Source organism: Mesoplodon bidens, assembly GCF_964165515.1.
Source record: "Mesoplodon bidens genome assembly, chromosome: 10".
Taxonomy (NCBI): Eukaryota; Metazoa; Chordata; class Mammalia; order Artiodactyla; family Ziphiidae; genus Mesoplodon; species Mesoplodon bidens.
The window spans coordinates 82,538,633-82,564,663 of record NC_138172.1 but is presented as its reverse complement, the minus strand read 5'-3'; the positions used below and the strand labels follow the sequence as shown (position 1 = coordinate 82,564,663).

At 51.8% G+C, this 26,031-nt stretch overlaps 3 protein-coding genes across 5 annotated transcripts; all 3 read right to left on the bottom strand.

Annotated features, from left to right (window-relative positions):
• Positions 1–190: 190 nt before the first annotated feature.
• On the bottom strand, positions 191–15,239 carry VARS1 (valyl-tRNA synthetase 1). Of its 3 annotated transcripts, XR_014016838.1 has the most exons (31): positions 14,938–15,239; positions 14,321–14,742; positions 12,959–13,093; positions 12,725–12,863; positions 12,370–12,494; positions 12,200–12,287; positions 11,896–11,996; positions 11,630–11,757; positions 7,287–7,451; positions 6,958–7,039; positions 6,352–6,471; positions 6,164–6,272; positions 5,977–6,071; positions 5,647–5,737; positions 5,272–5,396; positions 5,084–5,187; positions 4,839–4,997; positions 4,634–4,724; positions 4,411–4,516; positions 4,262–4,332; positions 4,047–4,172; positions 3,641–3,745; positions 3,490–3,558; positions 3,331–3,409; positions 3,078–3,205; positions 2,540–2,695; positions 2,183–2,389; positions 1,986–2,097; positions 1,810–1,890; positions 1,565–1,720; positions 191–335 (listed from the first exon to the last, which is right to left on the bottom strand). XR_014016838.1 is itself a non-coding variant. In XM_081246143.1 (30 exons), exons 2-30 carry the CDS (start codon positions 14,705–14,707, stop codon positions 267–269), a joined length of 3,798 nt encoding a protein of 1,265 aa, XP_081102269.1. In that variant the 5' UTR covers positions 14,708–14,742; positions 14,938–15,239; the 3' UTR covers positions 191–266. The 3 variants fall into 3 exon arrangements, 2 of the variants coding, with proteins under 2 accessions (XP_081102269.1, XP_081102270.1); XM_081246143.1 differs by having other exon boundaries at positions 1,565–1,890; XM_081246144.1 differs by having other exon boundaries at positions 1,565–1,890; positions 12,200–12,284; positions 14,938–15,238.
• A 733-nt stretch (positions 15,240–15,972) lies between these two features.
• On the bottom strand, positions 15,973–21,089 carry LSM2 (LSM2 homolog, U6 small nuclear RNA and mRNA degradation associated). Its single transcript, XM_081247004.1, has 5 exons — positions 20,822–21,089; positions 20,145–20,212; positions 16,748–16,778; positions 16,570–16,629; positions 15,973–16,460 (listed from the first exon to the last, which is right to left on the bottom strand). Exons 1-5 carry the CDS (start codon positions 20,822–20,824, stop codon positions 16,335–16,337), a joined length of 288 nt encoding a protein of 95 aa, XP_081103130.1. The 5' UTR covers positions 20,825–21,089; the 3' UTR covers positions 15,973–16,334.
• A 1,089-nt stretch (positions 21,090–22,178) lies between these two features.
• Positions 22,179–25,646, bottom strand: LOC308624022 (heat shock 70 kDa protein 1-like). The gene is made up of 2 exons (XM_081246896.1): positions 25,552–25,646; positions 22,179–24,408 (listed from the first exon to the last, which is right to left on the bottom strand). The coding sequence occupies exon 2, from the start codon at positions 24,393–24,395 to the stop codon at positions 22,470–22,472; it is 1,926 nt and encodes a 641-aa protein (XP_081103022.1). The 5' UTR covers positions 24,396–24,408; positions 25,552–25,646; the 3' UTR covers positions 22,179–22,469.
• Between the last annotated feature and the right edge of the window lie 385 nt (positions 25,647–26,031).

Below are 26,031 nucleotides of genomic sequence, written 5' to 3'. Positions count from 1 at the left end.
CGAGCAGCGTGACTCAGGCCTGGCTCAGGGCCAGGGCCAGACCCAGAGAGACGCACCTCTCTACCCGCCAGGACCCAGTGTCTCACGCCCAGCCCGCTGCCCTCCTGTTCACGTTGGCGCCTCTGAGGATTCAGGAACCCGGCCCCTCAGCACCCCGTCCCCAGCCCCACCACACACAGCCAGGAGGTGGTTTTGTGGCAAAATATTTTATTGCTGCCATCCCCATGGTGGAGCACTGGGCGTTACGAGGGCTGGAGCCGGGTGTATCACAGCATCTTCTGAAACAGGGAGATGGCCTCATCGACCTTCCTGAGCTCTGCTTCTGTCTGCTGGAGCTGAGGGCGGAAAAGGCGGTGAGTGGTGAGACCCAGGGCCAAGAGAAGGGAACCCCAAAGGCCCACAGGAGCAGAGGGGTCAGGGGCTTCTCTGGTGGCTCAGTGGTTAAGAATCCGCTTGCCAATGCAGGGGACACGGGTTTGACCCCTGGTCCGGGAAGATCCCACACGGCGTGGAGCAACTAAGCCCGTGCGCCACAACTACTGAACATGCGTTCTAGAGCCCGTGAGCCACAACTACTGAGCCCACGTGCCACAACTACTGAAGCCCGCGCGCCTAGAGCCCGAGCTCTGCAACAAGAGAAGCCACCGCAACGAGAAGGCCGCGCACCGCAACCAAGAGTAGCCCCCACTCGCGGCAACTAGAGAAAGCCCACGTGCAGCAACGAAGACCCAACGCAGCCAAAAATAAATAAATAAATTTATATATTAATAAACAAAGAGCAGAGGGGTCAGAGTTGGAAAGACGGGCGAGGACCACGGGCAGGGGGTAGTCTGGGGGAACTGTGTGCTTGGCTAGCCTGTTTCCCCCTAATTCCCCACCTCCCTGTTCTCTTCCACCATCCCTGGTCTCCTGGGTCCTGTCTTTTCCCAGAGTGGTCCATTCCCAAAGACAAAGGGGCTTCAGGGCTCCTGTGTGCCACCTGGTGGCTCAGCCCCAGCCAATGACTGGGCAAGCAGAGCACAGTGGTTAGGAACAGAGGCTCTGAGGGGCCCTTCGCCTCCATCTGGAAAATGGTGTTGGTAATACCGCCCTGCCATGAGAGGGCTACTGGGACAATCACGTGAGACAAGCCTGCTCAGCCACCAAGGCTCTGTAACTCCTAGCCTCCACTCATGTTTCTCTTTTTGTCCCTGTGGTTTACCCCACGGCTCCTCCCTGCAGGGGTCCCAGGTGATCTGCTAAGCTTCCTGACTGTATTGGGCCAGTCCCAATCCCAGCCCCGCGGCATGTGGATACCAAGTTCTGGGAAGCGGGTGGTGCACGAGGGGTCTGACTGGGAGGAAGGATGGATGGATGGTCTGCTTCCATCTTCAACTTGCTGTGTGACCCTGGGCTGTGCCCCTGCCTGGCTGTCCTTCATGTGTGAGAGGAGAGATTACGTGGTCCCACCTGCTCCTCCAGGGCTTGCCTGGGGCCCGGCAGAGCAGACGCAGGAGGGGGTTTGATGGCGGAGGGAGTGATGGGGTGGGAAATGGGGAAGGAAACGCCCACCCACACAACACACCTTGGCTTCATCTGCCTCCTGGACTTTGAGGGGCACTTTGACGGTGTAGCCCGAGGCGGCGCGGCGTTCCCGCAGACGCTGGGCCTGCCGCTGCGCCTCATCGTGCTTGGCCTGCAGTTTGCCCAGCTCCCGGGCCGGGTCTACCAGCCCCTGCAGCTGCAGGTGGACAGAGCAGCGGTCAGAAGCCAGGGCCACAGCGCAGCCCTGGGGTGCAGAAGCCCCCAGCGCCAGGACAGCCACTATACCCGCGCTGGCCAGCGTCTGCACATAGCCCGACACTGCTGATGCCAGGGCGCCTGTGGCCTCATCAGCCACTTCCAGGAAACCTGCGTGGGAGGGAGAAAGGAGACGAGACGGCCACACTGGACATTGGTCCCAGAGTGGGCTGAGGGGACGGGGGACGCGGGGGCCTGAGGCTCACAGTCGGGCCGGATCCGGGTGAGGTTGTAGTCGGCACGCAGGGAGCGCACGGCTCGAGTGATGCTCAGGGCCAGCTCAAAGGCAGCTTCCGCCTCAGGGTCCTTCCAGGAGCACTGTGGGGTGGAGGAGGGGGTGAGGGAAGCTGGGGGCTGGCTCTGCAGAGCTACCCGGAGCCCCGCTCCAGGCCATACCCCGTACCTCCGAGGGCTCCGGGTAGGAGGTAACGCAGAGGCTAGGGGGAGCTTGTGGCGTCCGCCGGGGCAGCCTCTGGAACAGCTCCTCGGTCACAAAGGGCATGAAGGGCGAGAGCAGCCGCAGGCCGACGTCCAGGCAGGTGTAGAGGGTCTGGCGGGCGTGCTCGGCCGCCACCTGGTCCACCCCATTCAGCACAGGCTTCAGGCACTCCTAGGGGAGGGGGAGGCACAGGGCTCAGGGCTGGGAAGGCCCAGCTTCCAGCCCTCGTTGAATTGGTGAGGACTGGGAGGGGGGCAGGCTGGCTCAGGTCTCAGGCCAACCCAGGGCTCTGTGCACCCCGGCCCCTCGGCTCCTCCTCACCAGGTAGACGTCACAGAGCTCATAGAGCCAGAAGCTGTACTGGGCGGTGGTGACAGCTGGGAAGTCGTAGGCCTGGAAACCTTGGTTGCTGAGCCTCACAGCTTCAGTCAGCCGGCTGCGGATCCAGCGGTCCACCAGGCTCTCGCGGCCTCCAGGCTTGGGGGCAAGCACCATATCAGGCGGGGGGCCACCATATGCCCAGGGGCAGGGGAGCCAGAACCCCATGGGAACGGGAACCATGGGGAAATCTGCATTCCAGGAGCCTGATGGGTCCAAAGCAACCACCATGTGCCCAGCACCCGGGGGAGAAGGGGCAGGCGCCCCCTCCACCTTGAGGGAGGACCGCAGTGCCTGAGGCTCCTGATGACACCCTGTCCCGACATCCTTCTGTCCCCCCAGCTAGACAGAGGCTCCTTGGGGGCAGGAGCCAGGCTTCCTGACTCTGTGGCTACAATCCTGAAACAGCATGGGCTGTGCTTGATGGGAAGGAATGCAACCTGTGTGGGTGCTGCCCACCTCACGCCCACCAGGCCCTCACCTCAGAGGTGGGTGAGGGCACAAAATCCTTCCCAAGGCCACGGAGGGCAAACTTGGTGGCGTTCCAGAGCTTGTTGCAGAAATGGCGGTATCCCAATATCCGGTTCACATCCAGGTTGATGTCACGGCCTGGGTGGAGGTGAAGTGTGAGTCCACACCGTGCTCCCTCCCAGCTCAACGCCCAGGGCAGAGAAGAGAGCTGTGCCTCAGGGAAGGAGGAAGGATGCAGCTGAGACAGGTTTGGGGAGCCGTACCCTGGGACGTGTAGGCGCACAGTCCAAACCGGAGAGCATCGGTGCCACACTCGGGGATCCCTGCCGGGAAATCCGCCTTCTGCGGGGGAGGAGTGAGCGTCCTGAGCCAGCCTCACCTGCCTTCTGCCCAAACTCCAGCCCCGGGCCCACCCTCCGTACCTGCCCTTCTTTAGCCTTTTCCACCTCGCTGGGGTCCAGGTTGCTGTTCAGTAACTGGTCGTGGAGGCCCTGAGGGTGAGGTGGGAGTAGTCAGGGGCCCGCGGCCACCACCCCACAGCCCTTCCCGGCCTGAGCCCGCGCCCAGCCCCACCTGCAGAGAGACTCCATGGATAACGTCCAGGGGGTCAATGACGTTGCCTAGAGACTTGCTCATCTTCCGGCCGTGGGCATCCCGCACGATGGCGTGGAGGTAGACCTGCGAGGCAGGGAAGGGAAGGCCTGTGGGGATGTCTCCCCACCTAGACCCCAATGCCTGTCCCCCTCCCCCTACCTCTGGTTTGCCCTCCTCTGAACCTCAGGCCCCTCGGTGTCCCTGCCAGCCCCTTCAGTGCCTTCGTGTGAATTAGAGGTGCTCCCTCCCCTAGGAAGCTGGGGTGCAGAATCACCTAGTAGAGCCCAGGCTGGCTTTGAGACCCACAAGCCTCCTTGGCCAGGCCCACCCGCAGCTGCCCAGGTGAGGGAGTGGACAGCGGGAGGGGTCTCAGCAGTCTCCACACCTCTCTGAAGGGCAGCCTGCCAGTGAGCTTCAGGCCAAGCATGACCATCCTGGCCACCCAGAAGAAGAGGATATCATGGCCCGTCTCCAGCAGCGTCCCTGGGTAGAACACACTCAGATCTTCTGACTGAGGGCAGAGCAGGGCGTGAGTGATGGGGAGCCAAGCACCCACCCCCAAGACTCCCACCCCACCCTGCGCTGGCCCTGGGAATGTACCTGGTTGGGCCAGCCCAGGATGGAGAAGGGGAAGAGGCCAGAGGAGAACCAGGTGTCCAGTACGTCTTCATCTGAGGGGGGCCAGAGGTCAGACGGGGTAGAGGTGAGGATCAGCCCCCCTCTGCCCCCACCCCAAGGCCCCGCCTTGCCTTGCTGGAGACTGATCTTGTCAGGGGACACTCCAAACTCCTCGGCTGCCTTCTCCAGAGCCTCAGCCTTGGTGCGCCCGCTCACCCAGTACCGCCCATCAGGGTCCTGCCACAGGTGGAGTGAGTATCCAAGGGGGCACCTCTGCCTGTCCCCCCACCAAGATCCAATGAACCCAGAGCCCCCTCAAGACGTGCCAGTACCCAGCCCTGGCCCGGTTCTCACCTCCCCTGGGGGTACAGCTGGGTCACTGACAGTGACGAAGTAGGCTGGGATGCGATGGCCCCACCACAGCTGCCGGGAGATGCACCAGTCCCTGCAAGTGGCAGGGGGAGGAGAAGGAATCAAGGAAGGGCAGGAGGTGCCCTGGCCTCTGCCCCGCTCGGCCCCTCGCCCGGTCGCCCTCCCCACATCGAGGGGCCTGACGCACCTGATGTTGTCCATCCAGGCATGCCACGTCCGTTGATGGGCCTCGGGCAGGATGCGGAGGTCGCCCCGTGTCACAGCAGCGCTGGCGGCCTGGGCCATTTCCCCACAGCGCACGTACCACTGCGGCCGCAGGAGAGGCTCCACCACGTCCTTGGAGCGGCTGCAGGTACATGTGCGTGGGGAGGCTGGGTGGCGAGCACCCCGAGAAACCCGTCCCCTCCCCCCTCCCCCGGCCTCCACCCTCACTTGCAAAGTGGCACCACCATGGGGTTGTCCTCAATGCCACGGAACAGTCCCCGCTCCTTCAGCGCCGCCAGCACTGCCTTTCTGGCCTCAAACCTGGGCAGGCCCTGGATGGGAGACAGGCTCTGTCACGGCCGTGCCAGGTACCCCGCCGTCTCCTGAGCCAGCCACCACGCCCCAGGCAGTCTCACCAGGAAAGGTGGGGGCACGTTGACAAGGGCCCCTTGGGCGTCCATGATGCTGATGGCCTCCAGCCCGTGCCGCTGCCCAACCTCATAGTCATTCTGGTCGTGTGCAGGGGTGATCTTCACCGCGCCTGGGGTGTACGCGGGGGTGCCAGGGTCACGAGGGACTCACAAGAGTCTCTGCCCACACGCACCCCCCCTTCTGCCGACGGATGTGGCCCTCAGACCACCCGTCCCCCATCCCCCTCACACAGTCCCCTGAGAACCAGCCCAACTCCTGCCTGCTCAGGTGAAGCTTATTTTTTTCTTTGAAAGGGAAGACGGACAGCACGAGTGTGCCTCACGGCTCCTTCCTCTCCCCACAGACAGCCCTGTGCTCACCTGTGCCGAACTCCATGTCCACAAAATCATCGAAGACGATGGGAAGGCTCCGAGACACGAGTGGGTGGATCACGCTCTTCCCCTTCAGGTGCTGGGGACAGAGGGAGATGCCGAAAACGCACAGAGGGCTGGGCCCGCCTCCCTCCTACGCAGGGTCCTGACTTCCTAACACCCAAATTCCATCTACACGGCCAGAAAACCACCAGCGGATGAGTTTCTGATCCAATTTCTCTCATCAGCCGGGGGGCTCAGCGCCCATCGCCCCCACGTAGCGTGGGGGCCGCTTCAGCCAGCATTCATTCCCCAACTGCGGGCAGCACACCGCCACACCTGGTATCTGGGGTCTTTGGGGTGCACGGCTACGGCCACGTCTCCCAGCATCGTCTCAATCCGAGTTGTTGCCACCAGCACCTCCTCGTCGCTGTCTGGGGTGACAGGAGGCCTTGTGGGCTCAGCGCTGGGCCCTTCCCACCCCCCAGCCAACCCAGTCCAGGACCCTGGTGCCCCTGGTTCCTACCTGAGCCTTGGACCTTGTAAGCAAAGGAGACGAGGACCCCAAACTCCACCTTCTCCTTGTAGCCAGGCACAGAGAGCAGGGTGCGGCCTGTCAACTCCTTCTTATCCACCTGTGAGGCGGAGATTAAGAAGAGTGGCCCAGGGACTGGGGGTGGAGATGGGGAGAGCTGGGGGAGGGAAGGGGCACACCTCAATATCTGAGATGGCAGAGTTGAGGGTGCAGGACCAGTTGACAAGGCGGGTACTACGGTAGATGACTCCTTCCTCATGGAGCTGGACAAAGGCCTCCGTCACGGCTGCTGACAGTTTCTAGGGGGGAACAGGGGGAGCCAGAGATGGGCCTCGGTGTCAAGGCAGCAGGGGCCAGTGAGACCCGGCCGGCCCAGAGCCCCACTGCCCGGCACACAGACCCCTTTAGGGGCTAGAGAAGTACTTTTCTTGAGGGGGAGAGGGCACTATGGGAACACAGATCGGCAACAGCCTGGTGATACTGTAGATGGCAGGGAAACCACTCAGCTAGGGACAGGTGCTAATGCAGAAAATCCTGGGGGTTCAGGCTCCAGGGGAGGGTGAGGCCCCACCATGTGCCACTGGAAGGAATTTGAGCTCCTAAGGTAGGTGACAGGTAACACAAAGGGCCATGACACGGGGTAGAAAGTGGCATTTGCAGCTGAGCCCTGGTGGTTTCCTACGAGTGGGCCACCTCCTGGGGGAGGGCCCTGGGCATATGCTCTCTTCCGTGGGGAGCTTCCTACTCCTACCCCAGCCCCGAGACCCGGCCCTACTCCTACTCACAGGATCCATGGTGAAACAGGCTCGATTCCAGTCCAAGGAGCTGCCAAGCTTCTTCAGCTGGTGGTAAATCCGGTCACCTTTCCTGGAAGTGGACAGAAAGGCCGGGATCAGCATTCAGGCCTGGGCTGGAAGGAGACATCAGGCAGCTAATGGGGCAGAATGTGGGGATCACTCATTCCTCTGAAATGGACATTGTCCCTGGGGCCAAATGACCCTCAGTCTCTGTGGGAGGGTCTGACCCTGCAGCCAGGGTTGCAGGTGACAGAGATCTTATCTGGACAGGGGACAGGGAGGCAGGGCTGGGATGTCTGCAGGGACACTGCACTCACTCCTCCTTCCACTTCCAGACCTCCCGCAGAAAGGCCTCTCGGCCCAGCTGGTGCCGACTCAGCCCCTGCTCGCGCCAGAGTTTCTTCTCCACCACCACCTGGGTGGCAATGCCCGCGTGGTCACAGCCAGGATTCCACAGGGTGGTCTCCCCGCGCATGCGGTGCCTGTGGGGGGAGCACGGAGGAGCAGAGGTGAGCGGGCCGTAGGGCTGCCCCAAAGGAGGAAGGGACTCCAGGCAGGCAGTCGGTGAACTTGAGATAGAGAGGGGCGATGGGGCAGGACTCTCCCAACTCTAAAAATCACTGTCAGGCAGAGATGTGTGAGGACAGCCAAGGCAATCTGGCAAAAGAAGGACAGAGAGGAGGCTCTCGCCCAGCTAGATATCAACACATGTGAGAAAGTTACGATTATTAAAAGAAGTTTTTACAGGAACTAGGAACAAAGTTATAGATTAAGGAAACAAAACAGTGACTGGAAACAGATTCAAGCATATTTAGTATTTGCTAAACGTGGCATTTCATATCAGTGGAGAAAGGACAAACTATTCAATAAATTTGCTTGGGACACTAGCTAATTGGTTGGAAAAATCGCCCTACTTCCCCATAGCCACAAAAATAAACTTATTTACTTTAAAATAAATCTAAATTTAGTCTAATTTTAATTTAGTTAAAAAGAAAAACCCTCAACTTTAGAAAACAAAACTATGAGAAAAGCATTAGAAAATGGTATCGTTTCCAAAAATTAAAAAAAAGAAGAAAATAATAGGTGATCGTGTTTGTAACTTGGAGGCAGGAGAGATCTTCTTTAACAAGACAGTAAAGATTAAGTCAAAGAACACTGGTAAACTGACTAGGTTAAAACATAAAACCTCAGAACAATGAAATCTCTGAGTTGAAATTCAAGGACTAGACTATTTTGGAGAAAATGACTGGAAGCTAGTAATATTTCAGGGAATTAATCAGGGGATGAATTAGAGAAATAGAGATGGTAGTATCGTGAGTCTTCACCTACCATATTCTGGTACAAGTAAATGCAGTTTACTCTTTTTTCTTTTTTTTTTGCGGTAGGCGGGCCTCTCACTGCTGTGGCCTCTCCCATTCGGAGCATAGGTTCCGGATGCGCAGGCTCAGCGGCCATGGCTCACGGGCCCAACTGCTTCACGGCATGTGGGATCTTCCCGGACCGGGGCACGAACCCACGTCCCCTGCATCGGCAGGCGGACTCTCAACCACTGTGCCACCAGGGAAGCCCCCGCAGTTTACTCTTAATCAAGCTCTGTGCTGATGTGGCCCATAAAGCATTGAACTGTAATGAACTTTTTGGTGACCTTTGAGAAGTATATTTTAAAGTAGGGGAGAGGACCAAATTAATGTCAGCTATTATTATTGTTATTAGAAAGTGATACATGTTTATGGGACTTCCCTGGTGGCGCAGTGGTTAAGAATCTGCCTGCCAATGCAGCAGACACGGGTTCGAGCCCTGGTCTGGGAAGATCCCACATGCCGCGGAGAAACTAAGCCCGTGCGTTGCAACTGCTGAGCCCGCGTGCCACAACTACTGAAGCCCACGTGCCTAGAGCCCGTGCTCCACAAGAGAAGCCACTGCAATGAGGAGCCTGCGCAGCACGACAAAGAGTAGCCCCCAACTGCTGCAACTAGAGAAAGCCCACGTGCAGCAACGAAGACCCTACACAGCCAAAAATTAATTAATTAATTTAAAAAATCGATACATGTTTAAAAAAGAGTGGGCGAGAGAAAATTACTATAGAAATACAGTAATACTGTGTTCATACATTATTTTCAATGACTCATCAAACTGCATTATATCCATTACTCTATCAGTCTGTTTACCCCCACTGGGTTTAGATCTCCTTGGGGACAGGACTGTAGCAACTCCATTCTCTTACAGATCACAGACATTCTTATATGCTGTAACGGATATGAACATTTTCTCACCTTTTCAAGATGTTGTTAAACAATACTATTAAAGAAATCAAGCATGAGAGAGGAAGATAAAAATATTATTTCACCAGAAGTGTCTCTTGGGGAGCATATAAATTCGGCCAAAAAAAAAAATCAATAAAATGTCATGGACATTTGTAGAAAAACACCCTATTCTCTGCTAGAAGAAAAAGGAAAAAACATAGGTAGTCACTTTTATTTCATTTTTATGTCTTACTGGTGGAGATACTTATGGCTGTTATTTCACGTTATCTGTGATTCTAAAACATTGACATGAATCTATTCCAGTTAAGCAATGGGAGTTTCTAATACTTGATTTAAACCATGCTCATCAGAAAAAAAAGTTGCTACCTTAAGTGTTCTGTAAGAAGTGTTAAACCTTTCCTCACGTAAATAATCTGGCTGTTATATGTTATATGTATTTAACACAACTCTGTTTTTCCAACTCTTAATTCCTTGCAAAATGCTAAGTCTGATGTATCCCAGTCCCCTGAGCAGAGCTGGCACATACTTATGTCCTGAAATATTTTTGACCAAATTAATTGAGTTTAGTAGGACACTAGAAAAACTTCTCAAATTTTAAAATATAATAAATAAACCCTAGTTTCAATAGATAAAATGCTGTTTTAAAATACTTTTTAAAAGAAAGTCATCACCTGAAATATTAGCCTTTGTGGTTGTTAACTAGTCAAAATATTAACAGTGGGGGAAAAAAATCAAGTGCTAGAACAGGAGAAAATGTTTATAACATATATAACAACAACAACAAAAATCAATAGCCAAAATGTATACATAGATTCTATAAAGAATCTTCTAGGACTTCCCTGGTGGCGCAGTGGTTAAGAATCTGCCTGCCAATGCAGGGGACACAGGTTCGAGCCCTGGTCCGGGAAGATCCCACATGCCGCGGATCAACTAAACCCGTGCGCCACAACTACTGAGCCCGTGCACCTAGAGCCCGTGCTCCGCGACAGGAGAAGCCACCTCAATGAGAAGCACACACACCGCAACGAAGAATAGCCCCCACTCTCTGCAACTAGAGAAAGCCAGCATGCAGCAACGAAGACCCAATGCAGCCAAAAATAAATAATAAAGTAAATTTATAAAAAAAAAAAAAAAAAAAAAAAAAGAATCTTCTAACGAACGAAACAATTTAAAAAGTAAACAAACAAACAAAGAACAATAGAAAGATGGGCAGACAATACATATAAAGAGAAACCTGACTGGCCAGGATACATGAAGAGACACAGCCTCACTAGTAATCAGCAGTAACAGAAATAACCATTTTCCCCCCCATCAGATTGGCAAAACAAAGACAGATAATGTCCAGGGTTGGCAGGGGCACACCTCACATGCAACTCATGGAGTATAAACTGGTAAAGCTGTTTTAGAGGGCAACTTGCCAGCTTCTATTTGTACTCAATAAAGGCATGCCCCTTGGACACAGAGATTTCAGTTCTTGGTATCTACGCCAGAGATATGCTTCCACAGGAGCTTAAGAAAACATGTATAGGAAATGTGCATTCCAGCAGTTCTCAACAGAGAAAAATCAGGAACAACCACTAATAAAAAAGTGACACGGGCTTCCCTGGTGGCGCAGTGGTTGAGAGTCCGCCTGCCGATGCAGGGGACACGGGTTCGTGCTCCGGTCCGGGAAGATCCCACATGCTGTGGAGCAGCTGGGCCCGTGAGCCATGGCCGCTGAGCCTGCGCATCCGGAGCCTGTGCTCCGCAACGGGAGAGGCCACAACAGTGAGAACCCCGCATACCGCAAAAAAAAAAAAAAAAGAGTGACACCATTATGCAAAGCCACACTAAGGAGCAATGAAGGAGAATGAAGTCAGTCCGCATATAAGGACGAGGAAAAATCTCTACGATAAACTGTTAAGGGTAAGAAAAAAGTTGTAAAATAACAAATTTGGTGTGATCCCTTTACAGAAAAGAAAAACCCATTTCCCAAAAGGAAAACTACACATTTCTATGGGTACATGTACATGTAAGCAAATAGGAAAGGTCTGGAAAGATACACATCCAAGTGATAACAATGATGTGTGCTAATTCTTAGCAGGGAGTAAATCTGAGGGAGGGAGGTCAAGGAAACTTGAAGTTTTAAATTTCTTACAAGAATATATTCACATATTTCTTGCTAAATTCAAAATAATGTTATTTTTAGTGGCAAGAGAAGAGAGTCTGCGAGTGGAAGTGCTGGTTACTTGACCAGGAGAGGACGCTAAGTCATCAGATGGGAGTGACCCAGAGAGAAGTGTAGCACCACCAGGGGGCAGAGCTGAGGGCCCCAGTCGGCAAAGAGAAGGGAACCACAGGAGCGTGGAGCCAGAGAAGGCAGAGGGAACCAGTTGGAGGGGAGGACGGGAGCTCACCATCGGGTCAGGGAGTCCTGGATGGCGTTGGTGAGCGCGTGGCCCAGGTGCAGAGAGCCTGTCACGTTGGGGGGTGGAATGCACATCATGAAGATGCCCCGAGGATTTGGTGCTGACACACTGGAACGCTGACGGGGAGGAAGGATGGGTACTTATTACTAAGGCCTCATGTCACCTCTTCTGGTCCGCTCCCAGGCAATGTATCCTTCAGCCCTGTCCTTCCCCGCCCCCATCCCCTCCAGGCCTGGGCAGCAGTGCCCACTCACCCCATACTCGGGCTTGAAGAAGCCCTGCTGCTCCCACCAAGGGTACCAGGCAGCCTCCACGTACTGAGGGCTGTAGGAGTCAGGCATGGTGCCACTGACATCTGAGGGGGAGGAAGGGAAGGGTCAGAGCCGAGGCTGGGAGCAGCTGGGAAGGGGACAAGGGGCCAGCAGAGGAGGACCTGGGACTCTGCAAATCCTCACTAAGCAAAGTAGTGGGAGCAAGGACAGAGCAAAAGGGGTAAAAAGAGAAGAGACCAGGAGGGTAGAGGTGAAGAGTGGAGGTCTCTCTTCCCCCTCCTAGTACCTTTCTTTTCTCCAGGTGGGGTTGGGAGGTCATAGGTAATGACCCCAGGATCCCGTTTCTCCCTCTTCTCTGGTTTTGGTTTCTTCTGCTTGGGAGAGAAAGGACATAGGTCCAGATATCAGCCGCTCACCATGGCACCAACCCTCCATCCAGCTCCACCAGCCTCTCACCTCCCCAGGGGGTGGCTGCTGCTGTTGGACCTTCTGCTTCTGTTGGAATTTCTCTAGCTTCTCCCGTTTCTTTGCCTCTTTCTTGAGTTGAGCAGCTGTCTTTGGGGGTGCAGGGACCTCAGAGCCTGGAAAGAGGCACAGAAATGCAGACCTGCGGGAGACCCTCTGTGAAGAGTGCTATTACGTCTCAGATGGCCTATTTCAGCTGCCCAAAGGCTCCCCCATGCTGACCTCCCACCTACCCCCGCCCAGCTCCTGTCCCAGTGATTCTGCTATTCCTAAGAGACAAAAGAAAGTGAGCTGCATGAAAGGCCCCAGAGGAACCCCTTCGCTCCCACCCTCCATCCTTCCTCACCTGGCTGTTGGGAGAGAGGCCTGGCCCCTGAATACACAGCCACCTCTCCCAGCACGGCCCGGAATTCTGGCTGCTGGACACATGTGATAAACCAGCGAGTCACATTACCCCAAATCTGGCGGGCAGAGGGGTCCAGGACCTGGGGTGGGGAAAAGAAATGAACTGTCCTGAGTCACCCTATAGTGAGGTCTGAGGGAACCTGCCCTCATTCTTCTCCAAGCCCCAATGACTCACATAACGGAAAGGCAGCAGCAAAGCTGTGACAGCCGCCAGGTCAGCCAGAGTGGGGGCCTCTCCAGCCAAGTAGGTGTGCAGCCGAAGCCACTCTTCCAAGGGGCTCAGGGCCCTGCCCAGGGCCGCCAGTGCAGCCTAACAGGAAGGCAAAGGGTATGAGATAAGGCTCGGCCCACCTCAATCCCCACCCCCCTTCAATCCATTTGGCCTCCTTCCATTCCCACAAATCACCAGTTCCTTCTTCACTGAAATGATCATAATAAAAATACTTACCATTCATTCAATAAATTCCTACTGAACACTTTTTTTTTTTTTTTTGGCCATACCACGCAGCATGCGGGATCTTAGTTCCCCAAAGAGGGCTCGAACCCGCGCCCCAGGCAGTGGAAGCATGGAGTCTTAACCACTGGACTGCCTACTAAACGCTTATATGTCAGATACAATATACTAAGCACAGCAAGTTAAAGATTACATGAGGCAACACAGTAACTGCTGCAACAAATATTTTTTTAAGTATTACTGCATGCCAGGCCTTCTCTAATGAATGAGGAGACAATATGAGCACACGGAGCCCCTGACCTGTTGGCATTTACCTTCTGGGGCGGGGACAGTAAATGTGCAAATATATAATGTATTACCCTGTTTTCCTCCTAAGTGCTATGAAGAAAAATAAATGAAGCTGAGGGGGAGAGAGAATCCCAATGAGAGGGGGCCTCTATTTAGATAGGGTAGTCAGGATATGAGGGAGCAAACCAGGATCTAAGTCATATACTCATTTCATTCATTCATTCATTCAAAAAATACTAAATATCCACCATGTGCTCAATACTCTGCAAGGAGGTGGTGGTATAAGGGCAGTAAGGCACAGCTCCACTCAAGAAGAATTCAGTTATAATCCGGTGTGATTCTCTCTCCTTTCTCCTACTTCCCTTCTTCCTCATTTCATTTCTCCTCCATCTTCTCCCAGCAACTGTGATCTCTCCAGGCCTGCCAGCCGCCTCTCCTCATCTCTCCTTCACCCAATCTTTTCCTACAATTCACAGTAACCTCTAACTAACCTCATCAGTTTCAGATTCATCAAACTCTTACTCTGAGACTTTAAAACACCTGGCACTAGGTTATGTGCTCTGCACACATCTTTTCACCTTCTCAACATGTTCTCAATTTTCGTTTTCACAGACATAGGAAGACCAAGGTTCAGAGAGTTTAAGAAAACTGCCCAAGGTTACCATATCAGGTGGCAATCTGGAATACGATCAATCTTTTTCTACGTCTGACCTGCTGACTTCCTGGCTCACCATCCATTCCAAGTCTTGCTTCCTTCTTCTAAATTTCCCCCTTCCCCTCTGCGCTTCTTCTCACCTGGGGGTCCTGGCCAGAGCTTCGGAGTCCCAAGGCTGGCAGCGTTGCCCCACAGGCAGCTGGTATCAGCTCCGTGTCAGCGTAACTGACCCACTGTTGGACGAGGACGGCTGCCCGACTACCTCCAGGGCCCCCCAGGCCTGCTGGCCACAGCAGCTGGGCCACAGCAGTGGCCCCCCACACCCACAGCCCACCGGGCCCCTGTTCCAGGGCGGGCAGGCGGGGTGGCGGAAAGGGAGTCCTGCTGGTCGGGGGCGGCTGGAGACAGATGCGGGGGTGGGCTCCTCCCCATCCCGGACCCTCCCCATGCTCCCCGTAGCGAGCAGCTATAAGGGCTCGGAGGCTGGGGAAGGCATCGGGGTGAGAAGAGACGTAGAGAACGGACATGGTTATGCAGGAGGTCCGAACGAGGTGCAAAAACCCTAAGGAGAAAGAAAGACACGGTAAGAACGAGGGACCCAGGAATCTGACTGGACTTCAAGAGCCGAGGACCCAGCTCTCGGAGTGGCAATGACAGTGGGGAACTTCCCGTGACCGCGGGCCCTCGGGGAGTGTGGGAAGCTCTTAGGCTCCCCTCAGCGGCCGGCAGGACGCGGGTTCGGGCTGCATGTACGTACTGGAGGGAGGTGGTCACACTGAGCCTGGTATCCACCTCATAGCCAGGCGCCGGCCGAAGCTGGACTGGTCTGGCGGCTGGAGCCGGGGAGTCCAGCGGGCGTGGACGGCGGGCAGTGGTCCGGGCGACCCTAGCTCCCTGCGACAGCAGCCCAGGCCGTCGGCGCCCACGTGTGACTGGAAGCGTTTCCGGGCCCGCGGGTCCTGGCGGGGGCAGCCGTGCCCCGCCTGAGTGTGCGGGCGCTGCCCTTCCCGACCCTGGCCCGGGTACCGCGCCGCCCGCCGCAGACCGCGCTCCGGAGGAACAGCGAGGGGCGCAGGCACGGGGGGGCGGTGTGGCGACGCGCCCGGGAACCGCGCTCCCGTCAGGCGCCGCCGCGGGCACCCAGCGCGGGTCCTCGGCCGGGCGGGAGGGCGCTGCCGAGCGGGCAGCTGGGGAAGCGGCGGGGAGGGTGCTCCCTGACGCGGACGCGGACCCACTTGGGGAAGGTCCCTGGTGTCCAGGTCCTCCCTGGTCCTCATTTCCTCCTATGTGGGAGAGGGAGTCACGCTGGATGGCCTCTAAAATCCCTTCATGCTGAGAAATCATATCTGTAGCGGCAACTCGTTTGCTAAACGAGTGAAAGGGTTAATTCCCAGTCACAACTCTCCACAGTATTTTGTCACTTGTATTTATTTATCTGCAATAGATATTGGGAAAGAGTGTACTGGTTTGGCTGGGCTGAGGAAGAAATCCAGCAGCATTAAACGCATTTTGGTGTCTCATTAGCTTTCATGGTAATAGGACAGCAAGCACTCACAGGTACAGTATAAGCAAAAAGCTGCGATAGGTAGGCCATTTAGGTAGGGCAATGTTCAGGAAACACGTGTAGTCTAATTGAGGTAATGATATGGTTTATACCAAGGAGAGTAGCAGCAGATAATGCTGGGATGGATTGGATTCTTGGCTGGGGTAATGAGAGTAACAGGGCTTGGATGAATTTAGCACCCCTTTCCCATTCTCCAGCCCCCTTCCCAAAACACACACAGAACCAGAATTTGCGTCATAAATTTTATTCCCGATGCGGGACAGATTCCTTCCATCCCCAAAATGAATCACGTGCTACCCTGGAGAGATCTGGGAGATTTCCCCACCGTCTCCAGGGAAGAAGTGAGAAAGGCAGGTGCTGGGGACAGGGAAGGCTTCGCGGTTCCCCAGCCTACTTTTCCTCCCCTTCTCAACAGAGGACAGTTGCTCCCTACTATTATTCCTCTCATCCACATCCCTTAAAAAAAAAAAAAAAAAAAGCCTTTGCTATGTAGAAACAAACAACACCTCAAGTATGGGAGGGAGGCCTCCCGGGCTGGGACATGAGGTTAAGGGTCACCAGTGGAAGGAGGGGGAAGGGAGGAGGAGCCATCACTGCTTCTGCTGCAGGGCCTCCTTCCTTGCTGCATCCTGTAGCAACTGTGTGTCGACCTCATCTGCTGGCAACTGCACATAGCGAACTACTGAGCCCCGGATGAAGCAGTTCTTCACTGATAACTAGACAAAGATAGACAAATGTGAGAACACCCTTAAAAAATGTCCTCTATCCACCCAGGGACCTCCTGCTTTGAGAGATGTTTCCTCTTCTCTACCATCCACAACTCACCATGTGAGGGTATTTCTCAGGGTCTGTGACACTGATGTCAGTTAGTTTGATGTTGAGATACTAAGAAAAGAAGATGAACACCATCATTAGAACTAGAGACAAGATGAATGTACGCAGTCCTTAACCTCTCCCATCTCCTTCCCCAAGACCCCATTCACGGCCCTTATTATATTCTCACCTGATCCACAGAATGGAGGGTTCCACAGATGCTGTCAGGGGCAGAGAGAGGGTAAAACCCAATTAGTTTATACCAAAGTCAACATAGAGGTGACTACAGAGCAGGGATAAGAGCATGGTTGGGGGAAATAAAGGACTTGAGGAAACCAGAAAAGGCAGAACCAAAAAGGGATATGTCTAAGCTCTGGACTAGGAAAGTAGGTGCTTCCAGAGCAGTGTGTTATTTTAGACCTCTGAAAAACAGCAGTGTGTTATTTTAGACCTCTAAAATAACCTCTCCTCTCCCTAAACCAACTCACTCTCAGTAGCTACCATTAAACAACTGGTATGGGCTAGACCTGTATTCTGCATATTTGTAATATTTACAGCCACTTCATAAGGTAGCTATTAACCATCCAGGGGCTCAGAAACGTTTTATAACTTGCCCAAGTTTAGAACAAACAGAGACTTTGGTTCAGGCCTGTCCAACCCCCAGAACCACCAGCTAGTTTCAAATACTATTGCTTTGGAACCAGAGCCTCATATGTAAAGTAGGTAAAGTAGGTAGCTAGCAGTGTTCTTGATGATGCAGGCACAGGGATGTCCTCTCCCTTCCTCAATCCTTGAGCCCCCCGCCATGTTAAAGAGGAATGCTATCTAAACACCAGTGCTCCAAGCCATGCTACCTCTCCCAGTCCTTTCATTTCTGCCAATAGTTTCAACACGAAGTCTCACAACCTCAAATCCTGTAAGTTGTACTTCTCCACCCTCCATGTCCCATGAATCCCTATGGTTTGCTGATGTCTTTCTAACATTTCTGTAATTCTCTTTGTAGTATGATTTCTACAAACCAAGGTCTGATGACTTTACAGCTCAATCCAGGCCAGCCTCCAACCTGGCTGCCTTCATCCGAACCATTCTGCATGTCATCACCAGATTCTAAGTTCCTTAGAACTGGTTCTCAAATACTGATGTGCGCTCAAAGTTTCATAAGTCCATGACAAAAGAGGAAATGCAGGCTAGTGTAGTGTGTATATAGTGTGCTGAAGGTTGTCATTGGTTTCCTCCTAAGAATAACTGCTCTTTAATTGCCCTTCCTTTTTTTTTGTATTAAAAAAAATATGATTGTTAATAAATGGCAGTTTAAAAATTATCCTTACCTTGCCAAACTTCAAGTTGTCAGTTCTCTGTTGGCCCTAGTTTTTGTAAAATTCTAAGTGTCTGAAATCCAGTGTCTGAGACCAACTGCCTCAGTGGTGCTTTTACCACATCCCTGGCTGCTAAAAAACTTCTGACAGCGCCTTATCACCCACTGCAGCAATGCAGTAACTTTCAGGAATTGCATAAGGTGGTAACATTTCATTCAGTCCCTTTAGAATGAGATATTTAGGACAAAAGTGGTCTGACAACCAGCACAAGAGAAAGAGCTCTTCTCCCAACCCAATGGATTACCTTCGAATCTTTTAAGTCCTTGCTTTAGGATCTGGGGCTATAACATAACAGTTATTCTTGCCATGTGGAAGACCCAGGAAGAAGAGGAAAATCAAAAAACAAGTCATCTCACAGAATTGCTGAGGGTAGTTGTGCTTTCCACACTTGTCTCTATATGGACCCAATCTATCAATATATGCCATCAATACCACATGCATTGTCAGTGCCATAAATCGAAATCGCTGATCTAAAAGGCAAATCCCTTGCCTCACCGTTCGTTCCCTGCCATGTCAATGCCTCCCCCACTAAGAAATTGTCTCACATAGAAATGAAGAAGAAACAATTGGGGAGAGAATACATTCATTCAAACTTTCTAAAGGACAATCAGATAATATGTATCAATATTTTAAATGTACATTTCACTTAAAGGATTTTTTTTCTAATGAAATGAGATGTATACAAAGATGTATGCATGAGGATGTTCAGGGCAGTATCATTTATAAAAGCAAATAATTGGAAACAGCCTAAGTGTCCCACAGCAAGGTCTTGGTTAAATTAGTTCTAGCCAGCTAAGAAAAATGCCATTCAGACATTAAGAACGTTAAAACGTTAAATATCAACTTTATTGACATGGAAAATATCCGCAACATACCATTAGGTGAAAGCAAGTTTCACAATTGCATAGAAACTATGACCCTGTTTTTAATTTTTAAAAAGGGGTCGGGGGGCAGACAGAATGGGATTTAAGTTCTGGCTTTGTCTTTTAGTATTTGTGCAGACTTAATCAAGTGTCTTAACCTATCCAAGCTTCAGTTTCCTCATGTGTAAAACAGGAACAGTAGTATATGTCATGTAGAGGTGTTCTGAGAATTAAATGAATTAACAAATGTAAAGTATTCAGAGTAGTTCTTAGTCTATAGGAGGTTCTCAAATGTTGGCTATTTTTTTTTCCTTCAGCACACATTTATTAAGCACCTACTATATATTGATACCAGGCCTGTGCTAGACCTTAGTTACACAGTGGTGAGCTTAAACATGGTCTTGGCCCTGTAGGAAAGATAGATCCTAAACAGTAAATACACTTCTATGAAATCACAACTTGAGAAGCACCCACTAGGAAGGAGAAAAGACTCTTTGACAGAAGAGTCTATTTGGCTAGGGACTTCCCTGGAGGTCCAGTGGTTTAAGACTCCATGCTTCCAATGCAGGGGGCACAGGATCAATCCCTGGTGGGGGAACTAAGATACCACATGCTGCGTGGCACGGGCCAAAAAAAAAGAAAAGAAAAAAAGAAAAGGAGGAGTCTACTTGGCTAGAAGAAGAAAAAGAACCAGGAAAGTCCAAGGATACAGCATTTAATCCAACTCCTGAAAAATGACTAGAAGCTAATGATACAAGGGGATAGGGGATGTAAAAGCAGTATAGACAAAAGGGGCTGCACTGGTCTTCTGTTTACCTTTTATATTTTCTTCAACAAAAAGGAGATAATGCCACATATACTATTCTGCAACAGCTTTCCATATTAATACATCTCATTTCTATGTGAACAGCTATACTATATGGAAATACCACAATCTAACCCATTCCCTATTTATGGCTCTTTTAATTTTTCCCCCAACTTTTGGCTATTACAAAAAAAAAAATCTACCAACATCGTTGTACACACATCTTTACTTGAGGAACCGATACTTACATTTCTAGAAGTTGGGTCAAAGGAGTATATAATCAGAAAAACAAAACTAGGTTTTGTAAAAAATGTTATTGATGCGTGTGCCCTGTCTTCTCTCCAGTACTTACTACTTACATACTTCTTTGTATTTTTTTCCAATACAAGATACAACTCCTCAGCTAATCTGTAAGCTGGAGGCACAAGTCATTTATTTCCTTTGTATCCCTCCCACCTTGCCTAGCCCTCAAATACTTGTTAAAGAAGTTCCAGGGCGCTGGGCACATCGACCCCCTACAGACTTGGCAGAACAGGTACCTACCTCAGGTCATTCTTGAGTTCCACGACCACATCCTTGCCCACAAGGGACTTGAAAAAGGAATAGAAGAGCTATTGGGCGAGAGGGGGAAAACCATCATATGGGAAGGGACATGGTAAGAGGCGTGTCCCCCTGCTAGTATTACCAAATACTGGTATTGGGATCCCCGCCACATTTCTGGCAGTTCTCAAAACTTCACAGGAACACTCGGATCAACAGCTGGAGCCCAGATGATTATGCACACTACCTCGAGCCCCTGACCTAAAGCCCCAGAGAGAGGCTCTGCGCTACACACCTCGGGCTCGTCTCTCAACGGACGACCTCTCCCAGGGTCCTGACCACGCCTCCCAGAGAACTGTAGAAAGTATTCCACCCGCACCCTCCCGGAGCCTGTTCTCCGTCAGGGAAATGATCCTTGAGGTCTAGCTGTTCCTACTGCTGTCTCCGCCTACTCTCTGTTTTTTTATTCCTTTTTTCTCATGGGGGGAAAAAAATCCTATTTGCTTCCAGGTCTCTCCTCAAAGAACTTGAGGCGCAGGAACTAAGGATGGAGGGAAAAGTCCTAGGGCCCAACGCCAGCCCAGAAGAACAAAGCCCCCAGAGGGACCCCCCGCCGCCCCCAACCGTCCCAACCGCCCGCGCTCCCCGAAGGCGCCCCCTTGTGACGTCACGGTACCTACCATGGTGCTTGCGCCGCCGGGCGCCCGCCAGACAGGGAGAGCGAGGGCCGGGCGCAGTGGACCGAAGGCCTGGCGGCAACTGGAACACGAACCTGCGCGTGGGGCGGGGCGGGGTCGCGCAGGCGCTGCGGGAAGCGCCGCGGAGAGCTCCAAGGGGTGGAGGACAGCGCCCCGCGGGCTCGCGGCTCGCGGCTCGGGGAGGTCGGGGTGGGTAGAGCCGAGGGGAACGCCAAAGCCGGGAAAGGGGCGGAGCTGATCGCCTTCCGACTTCCTCCCGGAGTGGCAGGCTCCCACCGCGCAGGCGCGGGCCCCAGCTGCTGCACGGGCGTCGGGGAGGGTGGCTCACCGCCTCTCAGGGGTTTTTGTTCCTTTCTATGACAATAAGTACAGTTCCAGCATGATTTGCTCATACTCTAAAGACACTTCCTATTGCAAACTGCTGGGGAGCTTGTGAAAACCCATGATGATTTGTACACTTTTCTATGTATGTTACACTTTGATAAAAGTAAAGAAAAAAAAATGTTGAGAAGTCCCGGAGATGAGGAGCCTGCGCACATATCTCGATTTTATCAAAGGTTCCCAATAAAGATATTACTCTCTCGGTCCACATTTCTTTTACGGTTTTGCCTAGGACTGTCCTGTAAAGGACTGAGTAAAACCAAACAGTCTGGCTCGGGGCTAGAAATATCCATTCTAATATTTTCACTTAAAAAATATTTCCCTCTCAAACAGAAAGGGACACAAATGCAGTTACACAGTTACACGTACTTCTATACTCAGGTCCCCAAGGCTTTATAAGTATGCGATATTATGACACAATCGGTGAAAATATTTTTTAAAGGAATAAGATTGTAATACATCTTCCATTTCTCATCTTGCATAAAAGTACACATTTGTTAGGAGTTCGTTGTAGAAATATTTTCAGCATGTAAAGGACTGTATAATGAACTCTGTGAGTGCACAGACGCTGGATCTCCTAGGCCCCACCTGTAAGTGACATCAGGACATCAAGCAGAAGTTTGGGCCCTCACCACGGCCCCCACCCACCCACCCCTGGAAGCAGCTGAACCCTAAGCACAGAAATCAGTCTATCACTGAATATAAGCAGTAACTAATTAGCAACTACTCTAACTGGGGCTAAAGGTGCCTGATGATCAAAAGTTGTTTTTTCTTGAAACAATTAGCTCATGAAAATTCAAATACTTTGGACTCATCAGCTTAATCATTCATAATAAGCTCACAAACAGACCACAGACGCTCTCTCCAGGAGCTCTCCTTTTCCCTACTTTACAAGATACACTCACAGTCTAAAAATACCAGAAGTAATTTGCTTTAGGAACAAATTTATTGAGGGACAGATAACCATCCACACAGGAAGAAGAAAGTTGGGGAGGCTGGAAATAAATAACAGACAAATTCTTCAAATGGTTCAGAGAGAGGCCTAGTTTTCCTAAGAGTCTCAACCCAGAGTCAGAAACAGGATGTTGGAGTGTGAAAAGATGGTATATAAGACTCCTCTATCAGAATCCAAAAGGGATGGTAACTTAGCTTCAGGTCCAGTCAATTCAGGAATCATAACCATGTTCAAAGATGAGGGGAACAAAATTCATCTTAGAGGCACCCTAAAACCCTCCAGCTCCAGAAAAGATTAATCTACTTCTTCAATGGTGGGGCCTGTGGCAGCCCTTCCAGGTGTATACCCTGTTGCACAGGAAGGCCCAGTGCATCCTCCCTGGTAGAGCTTTGTGATGATTGGGTTACACACCTGCTCCAACTCCTTTCTCTTAGGATCAAACTCATCTTTCTCAGCCAGTTGATTGGCCTCCAGCCATGAAAGGACCTCACTGCATTTACTCAGTATTTTCTTCTTATCAGACTCATTAATCTTGCCCTGTAGACCTTCATCACTCACAGCACTCTTCATGTTAAAAGCATAGGATTCTAAGGTATTTTTTGCAGCAATTTTCTCTCTCTGGACCTCATCCTCAGCTTTATATTTCTCAGCATCCAGAACCATGTGCTCGATCTCCTCCTTGCTCAGCCGGCCCTTGTCATTGGTGATGGTGATCTTGTTAGCCTTGCCTGTGCTCTTGTCCATGGCTGTTACATTGAGAATACCGTTAGCATCGATGTCAAAGGTTACCTCGATCTGGGGCACTCCCCTGGGTGCAGGAGGGATTCCACTCAGATCAAAGCACCCCAGCAGGCTGTTGTCCCGCGTCATGGCCCTCTCGCCCTCGTACACCTGGATCAGCACGCTGGGCTGGTTATCTGAGTAGGTGGTGAAGATGTGCGTCTGCTTGGTGGGGATGGTGGAGTTGCGCTTGATCAGGACAGTCATGACACCCCCAGCTGTCTCCAACCCTAAGGACAGGGGAGCCACGTCCAACAAAAGCATGTCCTGTACCTTTTCAGACTTATCCCCCATCAAAATGGCTGCCTGTACTGCGGCCCCATAGGCAACTGCCTCATCGGGGTTGATGCTCTTGTTGAGATCACGACCCTTAAAGTAGTCCTGCAATAGCCTCTGAACCTTAGGGATGCCGGTGGAGCCCCCTACTAAAACAATGTCATGGACTTCAGCCTTATCCATCTTGGCATCCCAAACAGACTTTTCCACAGGCTCCAGTGTGCCCCTAAACAGGTCTGCACACAAGTCTTCAAACCGGGCTCTGGTGATGGATGTGTAGAAGTCAAAGCCTTCATAAAGTGAATCAATTTCCAAGTCGGCCTGGGTGCTGGACGACAGGGTCCTCTTGGCCCTCTCGCAGGCAGTGCGTAGCCGCCTCACCGCCCGCTTGTTGTGGCTGATGTCCTTCTTATGTTTCTTCTTGAACTCTTCCACAAAGTGGCTCACAAGCCTGTTGTCAAAATCCTCTCCACCCAGGTGGCTGTCCCCAGCTGTGGCCTTTACCTCAAAAATCCCATCATCTATGGTCAGGATGGACACATCAAATGTGCCTCCACCCAGATCAAAGATCAGGACATGTCGTTCTCCCTGCCCTGCTTTATCTAAGCCATAGGCAATGGCAGCAGCTGTGGGTTCATTAATAATTCTTAGCACATTGAGACCTGCAATCACACCTGCATCCTTGGTGGCCTGGCGTTGAGAGTCATTGAAGTACGCTGGCACGGTGATCACAGCATTGGTGACACTGTGGCCCAAAAAAGCCTCAGCTGTCTCCTTCATCTTAGTCAGTACCATAGAAGAGATTTCCTCAGGGTAGAAAGATTTTTTCTCCCCTTTGTAGGACACCATTACCTTGGGCTTGCCTCCTTCATTGATTACTTGGAAAGGCCAAAGTTTCATATCTGATTGAACTACAGGATCATTAAATTGCCTGCCGATCAGCCGTTTGGCATCAAAGACAGTGTTCTGGGGATTCATGGCTACCTGGTTCTTGGCCGCGTCGCCGATGAGCCGCTTGGTGTCCGTGAAGGCCACGTAGCTGGGGGTGGTGCGGTTGCCCTGATCGTTGGCGATGATCTTTACTTTGCCGTGCTGGAACACCCCCACACAGGAGTAGGTGGTGCCCAGGTCGATGCCAATGGCTGTTCCCTTAGCAGCAGCCATGGTTTTCCTAGGCCTGTGGGAAAAGAATGAGATAAAATTTCAGAGAGAACTTTTAATTTTTATGTATTTTTAACTGTGGTAAAATACACACAACATGAAATTTACCATCTGAACCATTTTTTGGCATACAGTTCAGTCGTAAGTCCATTCACATTGCTGCCCAAACAGTCTACAGAATTTTTTATCTCTCAAAACAAATTCTATACCCATTAAACAACTCCCCATTTCCCCCCTCCTCCAAGCCCTTGGAAACCATTAGCCTACTAGTGGTTTTCCTTTTGGCCTACTTTTTGTCTCTCAGAATTTGACTACTCTAGGTACCTCACATTAGCGGAATTACACACTGTTTCTTTTTGTGACTGGCTTATTTAACTTAGTGTAATATCCTAAAAGTTCATCTATTTTACAGCGTGTTTTACGGCTGAATAATTTTCATTGTATGTATATACCACATTCCTTTATTCATTCCTTCTGTGGCACTTGGGCTGCTTCCACCTTGTGGCTATTGTGAATAATCCTGCCACATACTGTGTGTGCAAACATCTCTTCCAGACAAGGTTATGTACAAGGTAGACAGAAGAACTCCTAGCCAACTCCTAGGACAGCGTCATAATGCTGTTTTCAATTTCTCACAGGGCCAGACTCAACTGTCCTGTTCCTCTGTCTGTGACTTTTTTTATTCTGGTATTGTACCTGTCTCCTGCTGAACTCTGATTATTTGAAGTTCTTGTCGCCACAGGAGACATCAGTCACGTGGGTTTAGCAACCCTGCTGATCGCCTTTTACCCTCTGTTAGGGATTGCTGGGAGTATATTTGGGCCAGTCTGAAGACGGCTGCTAGGAACCCAATCAAGCCCTCATGAGTTTTCTCAGGTGAGGTGGTGCTCTCTAAGGCTGTCTCTTTCTCTAATCTTCTCCCAAGTAAAACAACTGTTATCTGGAGACAATAACAGACCAACTCCTTCACTTTTTTCTGGCAGCTCTGACCAATCCCAGCCACCTTTGAGGTCCTTAAACGATCCCCCTTCCCTGGCTGGCCCACATCCCCATACCTTAGATTTAAACAAACTAGAGAACTTTCCAGCACTTCCTCAAACAAGGACTTATTCGTCTTGCCTATTCCCAGCCCATTCCAATCAGAGTACTCGTGGCTCACCTAGTGTCCCGCCGCCTTCGATGCAGTTTGTTACGGTTCGTTTTGCGGAGCGCCTATAACTTGGGGCTCCCTCAATATCCAAACTGCACAGCCAGTGTCCCCCCACCCCCCACCCGCCCTGCCCTACAACTTTGAGCCGGGCCCAGACCGGTCATCCTGACTCCCTACTAGCCCATGAGGTCAGAAGCAGCATCTCCATTGTAACGCAACTACGGGGACGACGTCATCGCCCCCGCCCCCCCACCGGACCCGCAAGCTCCTCCCACTCCTTCCCCACCCACCGTCCCTCCCCGAGCCAGTGCCAGCCAGCAAGCCCCAGAAGACTCTGGAGAGTTCTGGGAGCGGCAATACTCAGGGCGCTGATTGGTCCCAGAAAGCCGGGGGGCAGGACCTGAGGCGAAACTCCTGGAATATTCCCGACCCGGCAGCCCCACTGAGCTCGGTGACTGGCTGAGGGGGAAAAGGCGGAGCTTGATGAAA

Coding starts and splice junctions, on each gene's coding strand:
- VARS1 (XM_081246143.1), bottom strand. CDS start 14,707: ATGTCCGTTCTCTACGTCTCTTCTCACCCCGATGCCTTCCCCAGCCTC. Junction 12,495..12,724: donor GCCTCTCTCCCAACAGCCAG/GTGAGGAAGGAT, acceptor GCCTCTTTCCAG/GCTCTGAGGTCCCTGCACCC. Junction 3,206..3,330: donor GTGCGCCTACACGTCCCAGG/GTACGGCTCCCC, acceptor ACCTCCACCCAG/GCCGTGACATCAACCTGGAT.
- LSM2 (XM_081247004.1), bottom strand. Junction 16,630..16,747: donor CCCTCCATTCTGTGGATCAG/GTGAGAATATAA, acceptor TTCTTTTCTTAG/TATCTCAACATCAAACTAAC. Junction 16,461..16,569: donor CTGAGAAATACCCTCACATG/GTGAGTTGTGGA, acceptor ATCTTTGTCTAG/TTATCAGTGAAGAACTGCTT.
- LOC308624022 (XM_081246896.1), bottom strand. CDS start 24,395: ATGGCTGCTGCTAAGGGAACAGCCATTGGCATCGACCTGGGCACCACC.